The sequence below is a fragment of the Emydura macquarii genome, unplaced genomic scaffold (assembly GCF_026122565.2).
Source record: "Emydura macquarii macquarii isolate MOO-44397 ecotype Brisbane River unplaced genomic scaffold, CSIRO-AGI_Emac_v2 contig_2369, whole genome shotgun sequence".
NCBI classification, from domain to species: Eukaryota; Metazoa; Chordata; order Testudines; family Chelidae; genus Emydura; species Emydura macquarii.
In genome coordinates, this window is record NW_027132506.1 from 3,504,199 (window position 1) to 3,518,144 (window position 13,946).

Consider the following 13,946-nt stretch of genomic DNA (forward strand, 5'->3'; position numbering starts at 1 on the left):
TGCTGTATGAAAAACTCACACAAACAGCAGGGGGAAATGGTTGAGTAACTGATTATATGTGCGGAGGGGTGGGGAAAATGAGAGACTAAAAACAGTGTGCCCTCAAAGCTGCAAAGTAACCAAACTGAAATAATAGAGAAAAATACTCCATAGATTCATATATTCCAAGGCCAGAAGGGACCATAGTGATTATCTAGTCTGACCTGCATAACACAGGCCATAGAACCTCCCCAAAATTATTCCTAGAGCATATTGCTTAGAAAAACATCCACACTTTCTCCTCTGATAGCTACATTAATACCTAAAATTAGTGCATTTATCTCTCTCCTAGGTACTTACAATGTGCCCATAATCTTAGTAAGTGATTGTACTTCTATTATTTGAGAAATCGAATGTGATGATGTAATTGTATCACGTGTGTGCACATGAGGGAACAGAGTGACAGTTGCACATTCAGCCATGGCTTTGGGTTTTCGTAACATTTGACTGTTTAACTGCATAGACTTCATGTTGTGTTAACATAGATTTTTTCGTGTAATGTCAGAGTTTCTTTTGATTATTCCAGTTAACTCACCCTTTAATTCTACTGGCAGCTGAAAGAAAGGCAGAAACCCGGAGCCTGGTATTATGATAAACTACAGTTTTTAAACAGTGACACACCATATTATCTGAATGTAACTGGAACTGCTTTACCTCAGTCTGCATTGCAGAGATGTTTGTGCACAGAATAATGCTGGTTAACCAGACCTCGCTTGTTTCCTTCGAATGGGCAGTCTGCATTCCTGGAGCATTTCCCCTTCACTATATCATCTTCTCTATTCACTTTTTAAAGTAAAATCTAATCTCCTTTGCCTAGTTGCTAATTATTTTTTGACTCTTACTGTAGGACACAACAAAGATTTTGTTGCCATGCTTTCAAAACGAAAATTATCCAAATCCGGTGTTCCTGGGGACAGTCTGATTGCAGAATTACCACGTATGTGCTGCAAATGCCTCCTATTTGAAGTGAAATTCCTTTGGGAGAGGGAGGCAGGGTGGATGCCAAATTGCCAGTTTTCCAGTAAAGTGATGGGTTGTGCAGAATGGCCCCACAGAATACAAAATGGTAAAATTTGACAAGCCCTAGTACAATTTAAAATAACAAAACCGAAGGTGTTATTACATCTAAAAAAGCTAATTGCCTCCTTTCCTCCATCTCCACATTCACATCTCTCTGGACTGATGGGAATAAGCCTTAATGCCGCTAGAACGAAGTAGTAAGTCGTCGTCGTCCTGCTCCCCCCCCAATAATCTCACTGTACCAAAATCACAGATTTAAAAACCCAACCACCTCTCTGCTGAATGGGAGATGGAGAAAGCAATCTCATTTTCACTCTAGTAGATGTATAAGGTGCTGAGATAGCTCAGCGATAGGGGTGGTAGAAGAACCTAGACAGAGAATAAGGTCTTCAGGATAGGGATGTGCCTCCTGTATCTGCCTGTAAATAAGGGACCTAGCATGCGGGTGGTGCTGTATAAATAATAACTAGGGCATTGCACAGTTCGTATCTAGTATCGGCCAAGCTGGTTGCACAGCCAAGGGACTCCTTGTTTTCCTCTATCCCCACCACAAGCTCCTATGTTTCACCCTCCCATCCCATTCTATTACAAGGACTCTCTCCATCTCCCCTCCATCGCCCTTCTACCAGGGGTTATGTGTGCTGCATGTTTCCCCCTCCTTCCATACCAGAATTCCCCATTCTCCACCCATGCCAGCGCTTGTTCCCCTCCGCCCCTATTCCCCTGCCATGTCTCATTTTCCCGCCATTCTAGGGGCTATGTGCGCCTCTCCTTCTCCCATACCAGGTTTCTCCAGTCTTTCCCCCCACCAGGGTTCTCTGTGCCCCATTCTTCCTTCCCCCATTCTCCCCATCATGGCAGGGGCTCTGTATTTACTCTAGTCCCCCTTTCCCCCATACAAGGGTCCCCCAATCTCCCCCCCCCGCCAGTTGATAGCTGTGCCCTATTCCTCCTCCACCCATTTCCACTCCTCCTCTCATGCCAGGGGCTCTGTTTGGCCCCACTTCCCCCATTTAAGAGTCTCCCATTCCTCCCTCCATGCCAGAGTCTCTGTGTGCCCTTCTATTCCCATCCTTCCCCCATGCTCCTCAGTCTGTCTTCCCCACCATATTAGGGTCCCCCATTCTCCCCCACCCCGGCAGTTCTGTGTACTCCTCCATCCCCCCTCCACCCATTCCAGGGTTCCCCATTTCCTTCTCTGTGGCTGGGAGTTCTGTGGGCTCCCCATTTCTCCTTCCCTCTATGGCAGGGCCTCTAGGTGAACCCTTAATATCCTCTTGTGACAGTATGCCGAATCACCCCGGGGTGCCACCTGAAACGGGTAGACTGAGCCCTTTGTCTGACCAGCCTGGGCTCCCTCTCACATTGTGGTGCTGTGACTAGCCACAAACCTCTGGCAGCTGCTGCGGTTACACAGCCATCCAAAGGCAGGGAGCACACCCATATTAGTTCAATGAATGCTTTCCCAGCCACTCATGAACCAACAACAGAGAGGCTCCAGCTAGCCCAGGACCATACTGTCTTATCATCAAAAGCCTGACCGGTGACATTTATAGGTCAGTCCTCAAAGGCAATGCCCGTGTTCACAGAATATATTGGGGGATGGCTAACTTTGAGTTAGTGAGTTCTCTTAAGGAACCCCACTCCTTATTGTATCTGTTTATCCTGCAATAATAAGCCTTGCTTTCTCAGAAACCAAGAAGTCTCGGATCTCTTGTAAGGAGATGACCTCTGCCCATGATGGAGTGGTGGAGAAGGATAGCGTCTTTGTACAGCTCCTCAAAACAGCAGGAATTACCCTGAATGCTGGAGAGAGACAGAATGACATAGGTATGGATTTAGCACTTATTCTGGGATGTGGATGTATATATCTCTCCAAAAAGCGACATTAAAAGGGGTTTAGGGTTACAGGACTCAAGTCAGGAAGTGCCAAAGTTAAGTCAACTTCAGCTCTGTCCTTGTGTGCACTATTGAATAACATGATTCCTGCCTCATTCAGTATGCAACCTGGACCATGCACAGTGAATGAAGCAGCTGTTAAATCTTTATTTTTATCTTAATTGTTCAATGAGTAAAGCCTTATTTGCTGCACACTGACCAGTACATGCTTTCACTCTTCCTAGATATAAATGCATGTGGCATGCTGGGAGATTGTAAGTGTACAGATGTGGATGGAATAAGGCTCTGGGAGTTGCTCTGATGTTTTCTCCTGTTTCCTTATTAACTCAATGCAGAACATGGGTGAAGTAGGGATTTTATTGTTAAATATTACAGGGTTTAGCTGCAAAGGCAGGAGCACTTGAGTGAAAGCTTCAAATGGAAACCACCCCTTCCCTTTCCAGCTCAACACAGCTCTCAGCAGTTCTGGGGAAATGGTAGGGTTATTTTGAATCAGCCACTTTGTTGCTGTTTTGGACTTAGCAGTAAGTAGCAAGTTTGACTGTCACATGGGGATCCCAAGTCAAGTGTCTCCTTCAGTTCTATGTGCATGGAGCACTGCAGGCTTAACATCCTCAAGATGCATGTTTTAATATTCCCACAATGGCTTCTCTTACTGACTTGCTGCTTCTCTTTATAGTGACTGGAACACTAGAAATGCAGGGTGTGCTTATGGGGACAGAGCAGTCTGATTTTGCTGGAGAGCAGCTGTCGTGTCTTGTTGGGCTAAGTGGACTTTCTTTAGTAGTATAGGAGTTAGGGATTTGAGCTGAAGGGAAAGGAGCTAAATCCTGCTGTATTCATGAGGGCATAAGGAAAGATCCCTTGTGTTCTTGAATGGGCTGGCAGGGTCTCTGTACTGGCAGTGAGCTATGCAGCTGGCTGAGCAGGGTTGGGGAGGCTGCACATTGATTATTCTTTAAATTTCATCACATCCCCTGCAGTTCTGCCATGGTGGAGGCCGTATGAGTAATAGCATCCCTCAGGCTTTTGTTAACTGGGTGCTGTAGATGAAGCGAACTTGTGAACTCCAGTGGGCAGCTATCACAGCTTGTATTTGTTGCTGAAATACTCTGAAGTTTGCATGACTAAAATGTACGTTGTTAGCTGATTTACTCCTGACTTTCTCCTCAGCTGTGGATCAAGCGACCTTCCAAAAGAAGCTCTGCCAGAGCCTGCGGAAACACCCTTTCTACCCACATGTATGTAGCGGACACTGCACATTTCGGGAGAAGCCAGTGTTTAAAATCTGTGTGCTGCTTGGCTGTGTGGCTGCTCCCTACGCGAAGAGGCTGTTAACATAGGCTAATTGCTGCTGCACATCCAAAACTGTCAGTGTTACTGGTGCACAGGCCTGTTGTTCTGAATGAAGTTCAGCTAGAACCTTGTAGTGCGACACCCGTCAGGGCGCACTCTCACTAGGGCAAGCCTCCTTGGCATCAGCGCCTTCTTGGGTCTGACCTCAGAGCATTCAGCACCCCCGTTCCAGCTGTGAGCTCCTGGTAGTGAGCCCACTGGAATAGGACCCTTGGGGAAGCCTTACACACACCCCAGAGGGGTCTTGCACCGCAACTTCATAGTCAGCAGTGACTCTCAGCCAGCGGTGTAAACAGAAGGGTTTATTAGTCATCTGGAGCACAGAGTAGAACAGTTCTTGGGAGCTCAGAAAGCAGGAAGATTCAGCAAAGTCCATCTTGGGGAGACCCAGAGCCCTGGGCCTTTCCTCCGAGTCCCAAACCAGGAGATTGACCAGCTTCCAGCAGTCCCTCTCAGTCATACCCTGTTGCCCCTCCTCCGTCCTTTGTGCTGTTTCCCGGGCAAACTGGTCACCTGGCCTCCACCTCATCTCTTTATTCTCCAGCTCTCCTGCTGGTTCTTGCTGAGGGTGGGCCTTCAGTTGCCAGCATACAATGTGTCCAGCCATTGTCTGGGCCCAGACAGCTAAACAGCACTCACACCTGCCTTCTAGGGGTCTCTGCAACGATCACACACCCTTGTCCCACCACCTAGATACTTGTGCACCACATAGGGGAAACTGAGGCACACACAGTATTCAGACAAAACATTAAGAAAATTCCCACTTCGTCACAGTCAGGCAAAAGGTATGCAAATGTAACCAACTCCAGTAGTATCCCCAATGGCCCCACCCTTTTTTGTCACATTCCTGAGAATGAATAGGTACAATATCGCTGCTCGTTCTTGGGCATCTTCTTCCCAGATACCTGTCTGCCCTCCTCTCACCAATCCCCCAAACTGTGTGCCCGATTCTTTCCCCTCTCCTCTTGGCTCCCATCACCCTTCCTGCTTTGGACCTGTCTTTTTTGAGCTGTCATGTCTGACTCCCCAGCCACTAAAAAGCTGCTTAGAGGTCACCTGCACTTGGACACGTCAAACCACCCCTGGCTTACATGCTGCTGAAGTGGCCTTGTCCACAATTCTGGGAGAGAACATTGCACATCTGTCTCCATGGCCATGACCACTACTCTGCCCATCTTGGCACCCTCCTCTGGCATGTTCTGCCAGAAAATGTGGATTGGGACACAGGGGAGAGGGAGAGACCTGAAATCCAAAGGATGCAAGAGACAAAGACACATACAAGGGAGAGGAGGGCGAGCTTAACTTTTGAATGGAAAATTGTCTTTGAGTTTTGTTCAGTTTGCTGTTCCATAGCTAATTGGCCTGGTAGCTGCCAGCAATGGAATAGCCAGCCTTTGTTTGAATGTGTTCATCTTGCCAGGACTTTCCCTTTTCCTCCTCTCTTCCTTCGCCCCCCACCCCATTCAGCCAGACCTAATATGAAACTTCTGAGGCCACTTCTTTCAAGATCAAAACTATTTTTGGACACTGTTGTTTGCTGTTTTGGACACCTGGCTCCCAGCTGCAGTGGGAGATGTCACAGCTGGGACACGGCCCTTTGAGTCACAAGCAGGTGGGGGGAGTTTGAAGCTGTCACCCTAGACTGAGTTTGTAGAGGAACCAGCATCTCGTGTGTAGGCTGTTTAGATTAGAGTACAGTACAACCTCCATTTCACCAACACCAGGCTCACAAATGACCGGTTATGGGAGCCATTTTTCCAGATAGAAGAAAAATCACATAAAGAAAGTGATGTTGAGGAAGAACAAGGCGACATCCCTTCACGTTCTGAGGCCTTCAGAGCTTTGGAAATAGCTTTTCAGCAGCTTAAAGGACAAGCAGAAAGTGATGCAGTGCACCAGACTGCACCAAACCTACTGTGATTTTGAGATGTTCAGTTTTAACAACTTTTTGAGGTTATGAACTCCTCAGTCCCCAATTAGTTTGTAAAATAGGGCTTATGCTGTATCTCTAAGATGCCCATTGTGTTGCTTCCCCTCTAATTTCTCTCTGCCTGTAGGCTCTTGTCCAACTGGGTGCTCCTTGGCACAGAGTTATCCTTCTGCCTCAATAGCTGAAATTGCACAAGTAGCTTATCCTAAAGGGAAGTGGGTAATCAGGGCCTCTACTCAGTCACTGGCTGACTTTTCCTTTTTTCTCTGCAGGTTGTGCAGGAGTTTGTCAGTGGCTTGGAGTCACACATTAAGGACAGAGACCAGTTCAGGAACTGCCTTCTGCCTTGTGCTCCAGTGCGAGGCGAGGGTACGAGGTCAGAGAAAATGCATTTCTTTCTCCCCACCCCAGGAGTTAGTCTCTGTTTGAGCAATGCAAAATTGGATGTGGGGAGAAGGCTTTATTCTGTTAAGCCAGCAGCTATAGTTACTTGCATAGATTCTTTGGCTATGTCTATACTGCAAGGTAGGGGTTTGATTCCCCTGCTGGCGTACACATACTAGTGCTAGCTCTGGTAACACGGTTAGTGGCAGTGGAGGCACAGCTTAGCTATGCCAACTATGTATCCACCAGTTCTAGGTGAGTTAGTACCCAGCATGGCTAAGCCATGCCTCTGCTGCCACTGCCCGTGCTATCTCTGCTATCCTGCTATTTATACTTGCACTAGCTTGATGAGAGCTAGCACAAGTACGTGTGCACGAGCACCTAGCTCCTAGTATAGATAGCCAGAGTTTCCAAGATCAGAAAGGACCACTGTGATCATCTAGTCTGCCCTCCTGTTTAACCCAGGCCCGAGAACTGCCCCAAAATAGCTCTTGGAGCAGATATTTTAGAAGAACATCCAACCGTGATTTAAAAATTGCCAGTGATGGAGACACCCCCATGACTCTTGGTAAATTGTTCCAATGGTTAATTATTGTCACTGTTAAAAAATTACGTCTTATTTCCAGTCTGAAATTGTCTAGCTTCAACTTCCAGCCACTGGATTTTGTTATACTTTTCTCTGCTAGATTGAAGAGCTTGTTCTCAAATATTTGTTCCCCATGTAGGTACTTATAGATTGAGATCAAGCCACCCCTTAACCTTCCCTATGTGAAGCTAAATAGATTGAGCTCATAGAGTCTGTCACTGTGAGACAGGTTTTTTAATCCTTTACTCATTCTTGTAGCTCTTCTCTGAATCATTTCCAATTTATGAACTTATGCCATATGACAGGATCTGTCTCTTATGCAAAGAAATGTCTAGACAGGGGCATGGTGCTTAAATAATAGTAAGTTTAAAAGTGGGGAGTCATTGGGCATACTATGGGCATATACTAGGTGGTGGCTTGGGCCACAAGCAGTTACTTCTGGAAATGGTGCTGTACTTTTCTTGGCCATCCTTGATTATACTCCAGGAACCACGGTAAGAGCAAACAATGAAGAGTTAGCAGTTGGGTTAACACAGGGGACAGCAAGATTCAGAGTCTGACAGAAAATCCATAAGACTGACAGAGATCATCTGCTTAACTGGTGTCTCCAGGAGGTCTAGGAAAACCTCAAATTCTCAGCTTTCCCAGCCAAGACTTCTTCCAGAGCTTGTGCTGGAAATGAGCAAGGCTGATGTATAATTCAAATGAACTATTATCTGTGCCTCTAAAATTTCCCCTGGCTATTCCCAAGAACAACTGAGCCTAGTCTAGACAGACTTCTTTAAAGGTACCACCAGCTCAGGAATCCCTCTCTCAAGTTTCCAGCTTCCAGTGCAAGACAGGTTTTGGTTTCTCTGAGGCACCTTTCCAGTCAGTTCTTTTGACTGTGGTCAGGCAAAGAGTTCCCCTCTGGAGCGTTGCAGTTTTCAGCTGTGGCTTTTGCTCCAACTCAGACTTTGCCTGCAGCTCTGCTAGAATGTGTAGCTTGCATCACTTTCCTCTGCTGATGGTATATCATCAGTGTCTGAGTTCACAGATGTGTTTATAGGGATTCAGTTCACATTTCTTGGCATTCTCTAGTTTGGCCACTTGCTCCCACATGGATATAAAGCCATAGAATCATAGAAGATGAGGGTTGGAAGGGACCTCAGGAGGTATCTAGTGCAACCCCCTGCTTAAAGCAGGGTCAACCCCAACTACATCATCCTAGCCAGGGCTTTGTCAAGCCGGCCTTAAAAACCTCTAAGGCTGGAGATTCCACCACCTCCCTAGGTAACCCATTCCAGTGCTTCACCACTCTCCTAGGGAAAAACCTTTTCCTAATATCCAAACTAGACCCCCCCAACCACTGCAACTTGAGACCATTGCTCCTAGTTCTGTCATCTGTCACCACTGAGAACAGCCATGTATGTACGCTAATATGATACATCAGTGGAGGCTTTGGCAGAGTTGCTGGTGCCAGGGCACAGCGTGATACCTCCAGCAAAGCCAGTTCTTCCCGTACAGAGGTTGACCCCAATGCAGAGAGGACTCTCAGGGCGTGTCTACACTGTGATTAAAAAACCCACAGCACTGAGTGCTCAAAGCCTGGGTCAGCTGATGCAGGTTCACGGGGCTCAGGCTGCGGGACTAAAAATTGCAGTCTGGACATTTGGCCTTGGCCTGGAGCCTGGGCTCTGAGACACTCCTCCCTTCCGGGGTCTAAATAAAAATAGTTAAAAACAGCTAAGATTGAAAGGGTGTTAAGCCTGACTGCATCTAGTGTCTGACCACGATTTTTATAAACCTGTTTGTCCTACACTCCTGAAAGGACCCTAAGCTCTAGAGGGTCTGAAAATGCAGAGTTATATTTGATATGCAGCTAGTTCACTGCTATGTACTAACAGACCACTCACTAACGTCCTGACCAGTTTCCCCTTCTTTGACTGAGGGGCTGTTTTTGATAGGAAAAGAACACTGCTGTTTAAAAAGAACATCTTCTTACAATATCTCTGCTGGACAAAAACAGCATGCTCACATCATGCATTTTCCTAACAATAACATCAGGGTCATCTTTTTTTTTTTTTTTTGGCAGAAATTTGGTTCATTCATACTGTGAAAGCCTTATTAAACTACTACTAGGAATTGAGACTTTACAGGTAAGGACACTTTAACGTAGTCGTCTTTTCAGTTGTTTCTATGTGTTTGAGGACATCTAATGCTTGTGAAAATAGAGGACTGATAGAGCTGGTCACACTACAGTCAAGTACAGTGCGGGTTTTCCACACAAATCTGCTGATGTTCCTTAGTCCAGACTAGTTCCCCCGTGGTTCCAGTCCTGAGATTCGCAATACAGCTCTACTGGTTTAAAGGGGAAAGGTCAGAGAAGTAAGGGATGTGGACAGAGAACAGAATCAGTGAGGGAAGAGAATTGCTAAGGATATCAAGGATCACCCCAGTGTGCACGTTCCAGGCTTCAGTCTTCACTCGCTAATCTCGAGACCTGCTAAACAATTGCTGCTCCAGTCATGGGCCCTGTCGCTCCATGCTGGGGAAATGGGACTGGTGAGACTCCATCTGGGTGACAGCATGGTGGGAATGTATGGTGTTTTGGGGGAAGGTTAGGCTCCCCCACTAGAGAAGCAGGGAAGGTTTCTGTTAAAAATTCTCTCTGTCAAGATACTTCTATGGCCCCATTGTCACAGTTCTGAAAGCCTCACAAATCTTCAAAGAATTATGCTCACATACCTCTGTGAGTGCTGTAAACCAGCTGCCCTGCAGTTTCCTGAATCACTTTCCTGGCATGTCCCACAAAAGAAGCCATACCAGTGAAGCAGAGTATATTGTAATAATACTTTGTTAACAGAACCTTTCATTGCGAGGCTCTGCTAATCATGTTTGCGCTCTAACGGTCTCCGAGGCAGAGGGCAAGCTGCTGCCTTGCCACCAGGCTGCTGCAGGGCTGTTTGGGAGGGAAAACGTTCCTGGGTTTTTTAATCCTCTTGTAATTCAAACATCTGAATGATTGTTGTTTTAAATACCTTTTGAAAAATCACCCTTGGGCAGAGGCCAAGCAGGGAAAAATTAGCACCCCAAAGGGGAGCGTTTTGGAAAGGAAGTGTGTGTGAAAGCAGGGAGTTAAACCTCCAGCAGAGAGGTTACATTGTGGAGTCTGGGGAAGAGAATGTGGCTTTACATGTGAGGTTTTAACTAATTCCCATGGCCGCTCCTGAGTTATTTTGCTTGATATTTTTAACCCTAACAAGCAAACGGCTTTGGTTATATTTTGTAAGTCTTTGTTTCTGTAGGTGTGAGGTATGTAGGTTCCACAGACCCCATGACTCTGGTCTTAGGGTGCACCCAGATACCATGGTTTTCCACTTGGCAGGAATCTTCCACTGGTTTGCAGGCTGTGTGCGCGCTGTCTGTGCTCGTGAGAGGAGAATTCCAATGAGCAAAGTTTCTTGTTCATGCTTTTGGGTCCCATATACTCTGGGTGCATGCAGTGCCTCAGGCATAGGGCCTGGTGCTGAGTGGGGCCTCTGAGCATTAGCACAGTCTTAAAAAAAATCATCAGCGTAATACTGTCTTTCTGCTTTTCTATTTTAGCCTGCTGTTATAACATTGTTATTGGAAAAGCTCCCTGAGTTCTTTTTTGACACGTGAGTGCTTTGATATCTTCTTGCTGATCTAAACTGAAACCTTGTCTGTCCAGCGTGATCTCAGGCGTTTGCTTTTAATCACTGACTCAAGTTTAATCAAAATGACTCATTTACATCTATGGGAATACATTGTATCTGAGGAAGGGAGAGAACAATGTACTCTGCAGTACTCAGAGCTCAAGATATTTGGGCAGCATATAACAGAGGACAAGCCTAAAGATGGGGAATGCCCCTGATGTGGTATGTATTCTCTGGCTATTGGTGCTTACATTGGATATATTGCACAGTACAAGATAAAGACAGAGCACTATGGGCATGGAATTCCAGCAGAGTCAGGTGCACTACAATGGCTTTTACATCTGGAAGAGCTAAGATCCCTTTCAGCCATCCACCTCAAAAACTCCAAATTCCCCTGTACAGTGGGACTCAGGAACTCCACAGAGAAGGGGACTTTCAGGAATGCCGTTTGACAAAACAGCAAAGACTCCCCACTCTTGCATAGCACAGGAGTATGCTTCTCAGTGCGTAACATTTTACAACAATCTGATTTTCGTTTTCAGGTTTCCTTTTTTCTTATTTCACACTCCTGGAAAAACAAAACAACAAACGATCAACCCCCCCTTTCCCCTACTCCCACCAACCACAACTAGAAAATTCTCCTACAAAGCTTAATTAAACTTGCATTTAAAGTTGCTCAAGTAACTCTCATACAAACTACAAAACAATGTGGAGAAAAACATTTTTGAAAATATAGAAATAATCCGTGAAAGTAAATTATATTCATATTCCATTAACATTTGTTAATGAAAATATTAACGTAAAAAAATTCTCCTTACACATTTTTACAATATTCTTAACTCTGACCTACAATACGTATTTACAAACTCTGTCAATGTATAAAAGGGGGGTAAACTTCCTTATTGCTTGCCTGGATTCTGCTGTAGTGTAGGCAGAGCCTTTGAACTCTCTTCACCGATCCAATTTAAAGCTATTTCTGGCATTCGTGGATAGAGGAGGCCTGAAGACAAGTCACTTTATGTACTCATTTGCATGCCACGATGCTTGTGGTGCTGAGGCCAGATCTCAGGGGACACACTGACAAGTGTTGGTTCTCTCTTCGAGTGTTTGCTCATATGCATTCCATCATAGGTGAGTGCGCGCCCCGTGCACAAGCCTCCGGAAGCTTTTCTGCCCCTAGCAACCCCCTGCGGGTCGGCTCCTGCGCCCCCTGGAGTGCCGCGCTCATGTCGCGGTATATAGGGAGCCTGCCGACCCCGTGGCCTCCAGTTCCTTCTTTCCGCCCGTGACGGTCTTTTGGAACGCTGCCCCTTGCTTTATCGCAAGTAGCAATCTCCTCAACCTGTTCTAGTTTTATAGTTTTATAGTTGTAGTTAGTTGTTAAAGTTCATAGTTTTAACCTGTATAGTTAAAAAAAAAAAAAAAAAAAAAAAAAAAATTAGTAGTTTTAGTAGTTTAAGTACTTAGTTAGCCCTTACGGGCTCCCGACGCCATGCCGGGCACTTCGTGGTTTAAAGCCTGTGCGGAATGCTCGAAGGCTTTCCCCATCAGCGCCCCGCGCCCCGGGGTCAGGAACGACGAGGCGGACCGCCTCAGCAGGTCGTTCGTACCCCGCCACGACTGGTCACTCCACAAGGAGGTGGTGTCTTTTCTCTTCCACAAGTGGGGCACTCCCCAACTGGACCTGTTCGCCTCTGCGTGGAACAAGAAGTGCCAGAGGTTCTGCTCACTCCGGGGACGAGAGCAGGGCTCCCTCTCGGACGCCTTTCTAATCGACTGGACGGGGCCCCTGATGTATGCGTTTCCCCCCGTTCCATTACTCCCCAGAGTGCTCCTGAAAGTCAAGAGGGACAAGGTGAATGTCATTCTCGTTGCACCAGCCTGGCCCCGGCAGCACTGGTTCACTATGCTACTGGACATGTCCATTGCCGAGGCGATACCGCTGCCGAGGCGATACGACCTCCTCTCCCAGGACCGGGGCCGCCTTCTTCACCCGGACCTGGATTCCCTCCACTTGACGGCATGGAGGCTCTGTGGTTAACTGAAGGGGAGAGAGCCTGCTCAACACAAGTACAGCAGGTTCTCTTAGGGAGCAGGAAACCTTCCACTCAGGTGCTGTATAAGGCTAAGTGGAAGCGCTTTACCTTTTGGGCAGAGTCCCGGGGGATCTTACCTAGTTCATCGTCCATACAGGCAATCCTAGAATACCTCCTTCACCTAAAGATGCAGGGCCTCGCACTGGCTTCCCTGAGGGTACACCTGGCGGCCATCTCGGCCTTCCACCGGCCGATGGAAGGGAGATCTATCTTCTCTCATCCTATGTCCTGTAGGTTCCTGAAGGGGATAGAGAGATTATACCCGCAGGTTCGCGACCCGGTACCTCTCTGGGATCTGAACTTGGTGCTCTCCATGCTAACAGGACACCCATTTGAACCCTTGGCTACATGTCCCTTGCTAGTCCTGTCCTGGAAGGTGGCCTTCCTAGTAGCCATTACTTCGGCCAGACGTGTCTCCGAGTTGAGAGCTTTGACCTCGGAGCCCCCTTATACTGTCTTCTATAAGGACAAAGTGAGACTGAGACCCCACCCAGCCTTCTTACCCAAGGTGGTGTCCCAGTTCCACTGTAACCAAGACATTTTCCTCCCCGTGTTCTTTCCCAAACCGCACGGATCGGAGGCAGAGCAGAGATGGCATTCCCTAGATGTCAGGAGGGCCCTGGCCTTCTACATCGATCGGACAAGGCCTATCAGAAAGTCAACCCAACTGTTCGTCGCGGTTGCTGAGAGAATGAAGGGCTTACCCGTCTCTTCTCAACGCATCTCTACATGGATTACCGCATGTATCCGCACCTGTTACGATCAGGCAAAGGTGCCGCTTCCCAGCACAGTGACGGCACACTCGACCAGAGCCCAGGCCTCGTCAGCGGCCTTCCTGGAACGGGTGCCCCTGACGGACATTTGCAGGGCAGCAACCTGGTCATCTGTCCATACCTTCTCTTCCCATTACGCCATCGTTCAACAGGCAAGAGACGACGCGGCTGTAGGCAGAGCCGTCCTAAGAAGGGCTACTCGAC

The 13,946-nt window shown here is 47.1% G+C and overlaps 1 protein-coding gene across 1 annotated transcript in view; it reads left to right on the forward strand.

The window, feature by feature from the left end:
* The window catches only part of FANCD2 (FA complementation group D2), a 130,839-nt gene that overhangs the window by 3,363 nt on the left and 113,530 nt on the right, over positions 1–13,946 (forward strand). Inside the window, exons 2-7 of the mRNA XM_067561262.1 lie at positions 887–976; positions 2,752–2,889; positions 4,132–4,199; positions 6,517–6,620; positions 9,289–9,352; positions 10,803–10,855. Coding sequence (XP_067417363.1) covers positions 910–976; positions 2,752–2,889; positions 4,132–4,199; positions 6,517–6,620; positions 9,289–9,352; positions 10,803–10,855 — 494 coding nt within the window. The 5' untranslated portion in view covers positions 887–909. The remainder of the gene's footprint in view (positions 1–886; positions 977–2,751; positions 2,890–4,131; positions 4,200–6,516; positions 6,621–9,288; positions 9,353–10,802; positions 10,856–13,946) is intronic.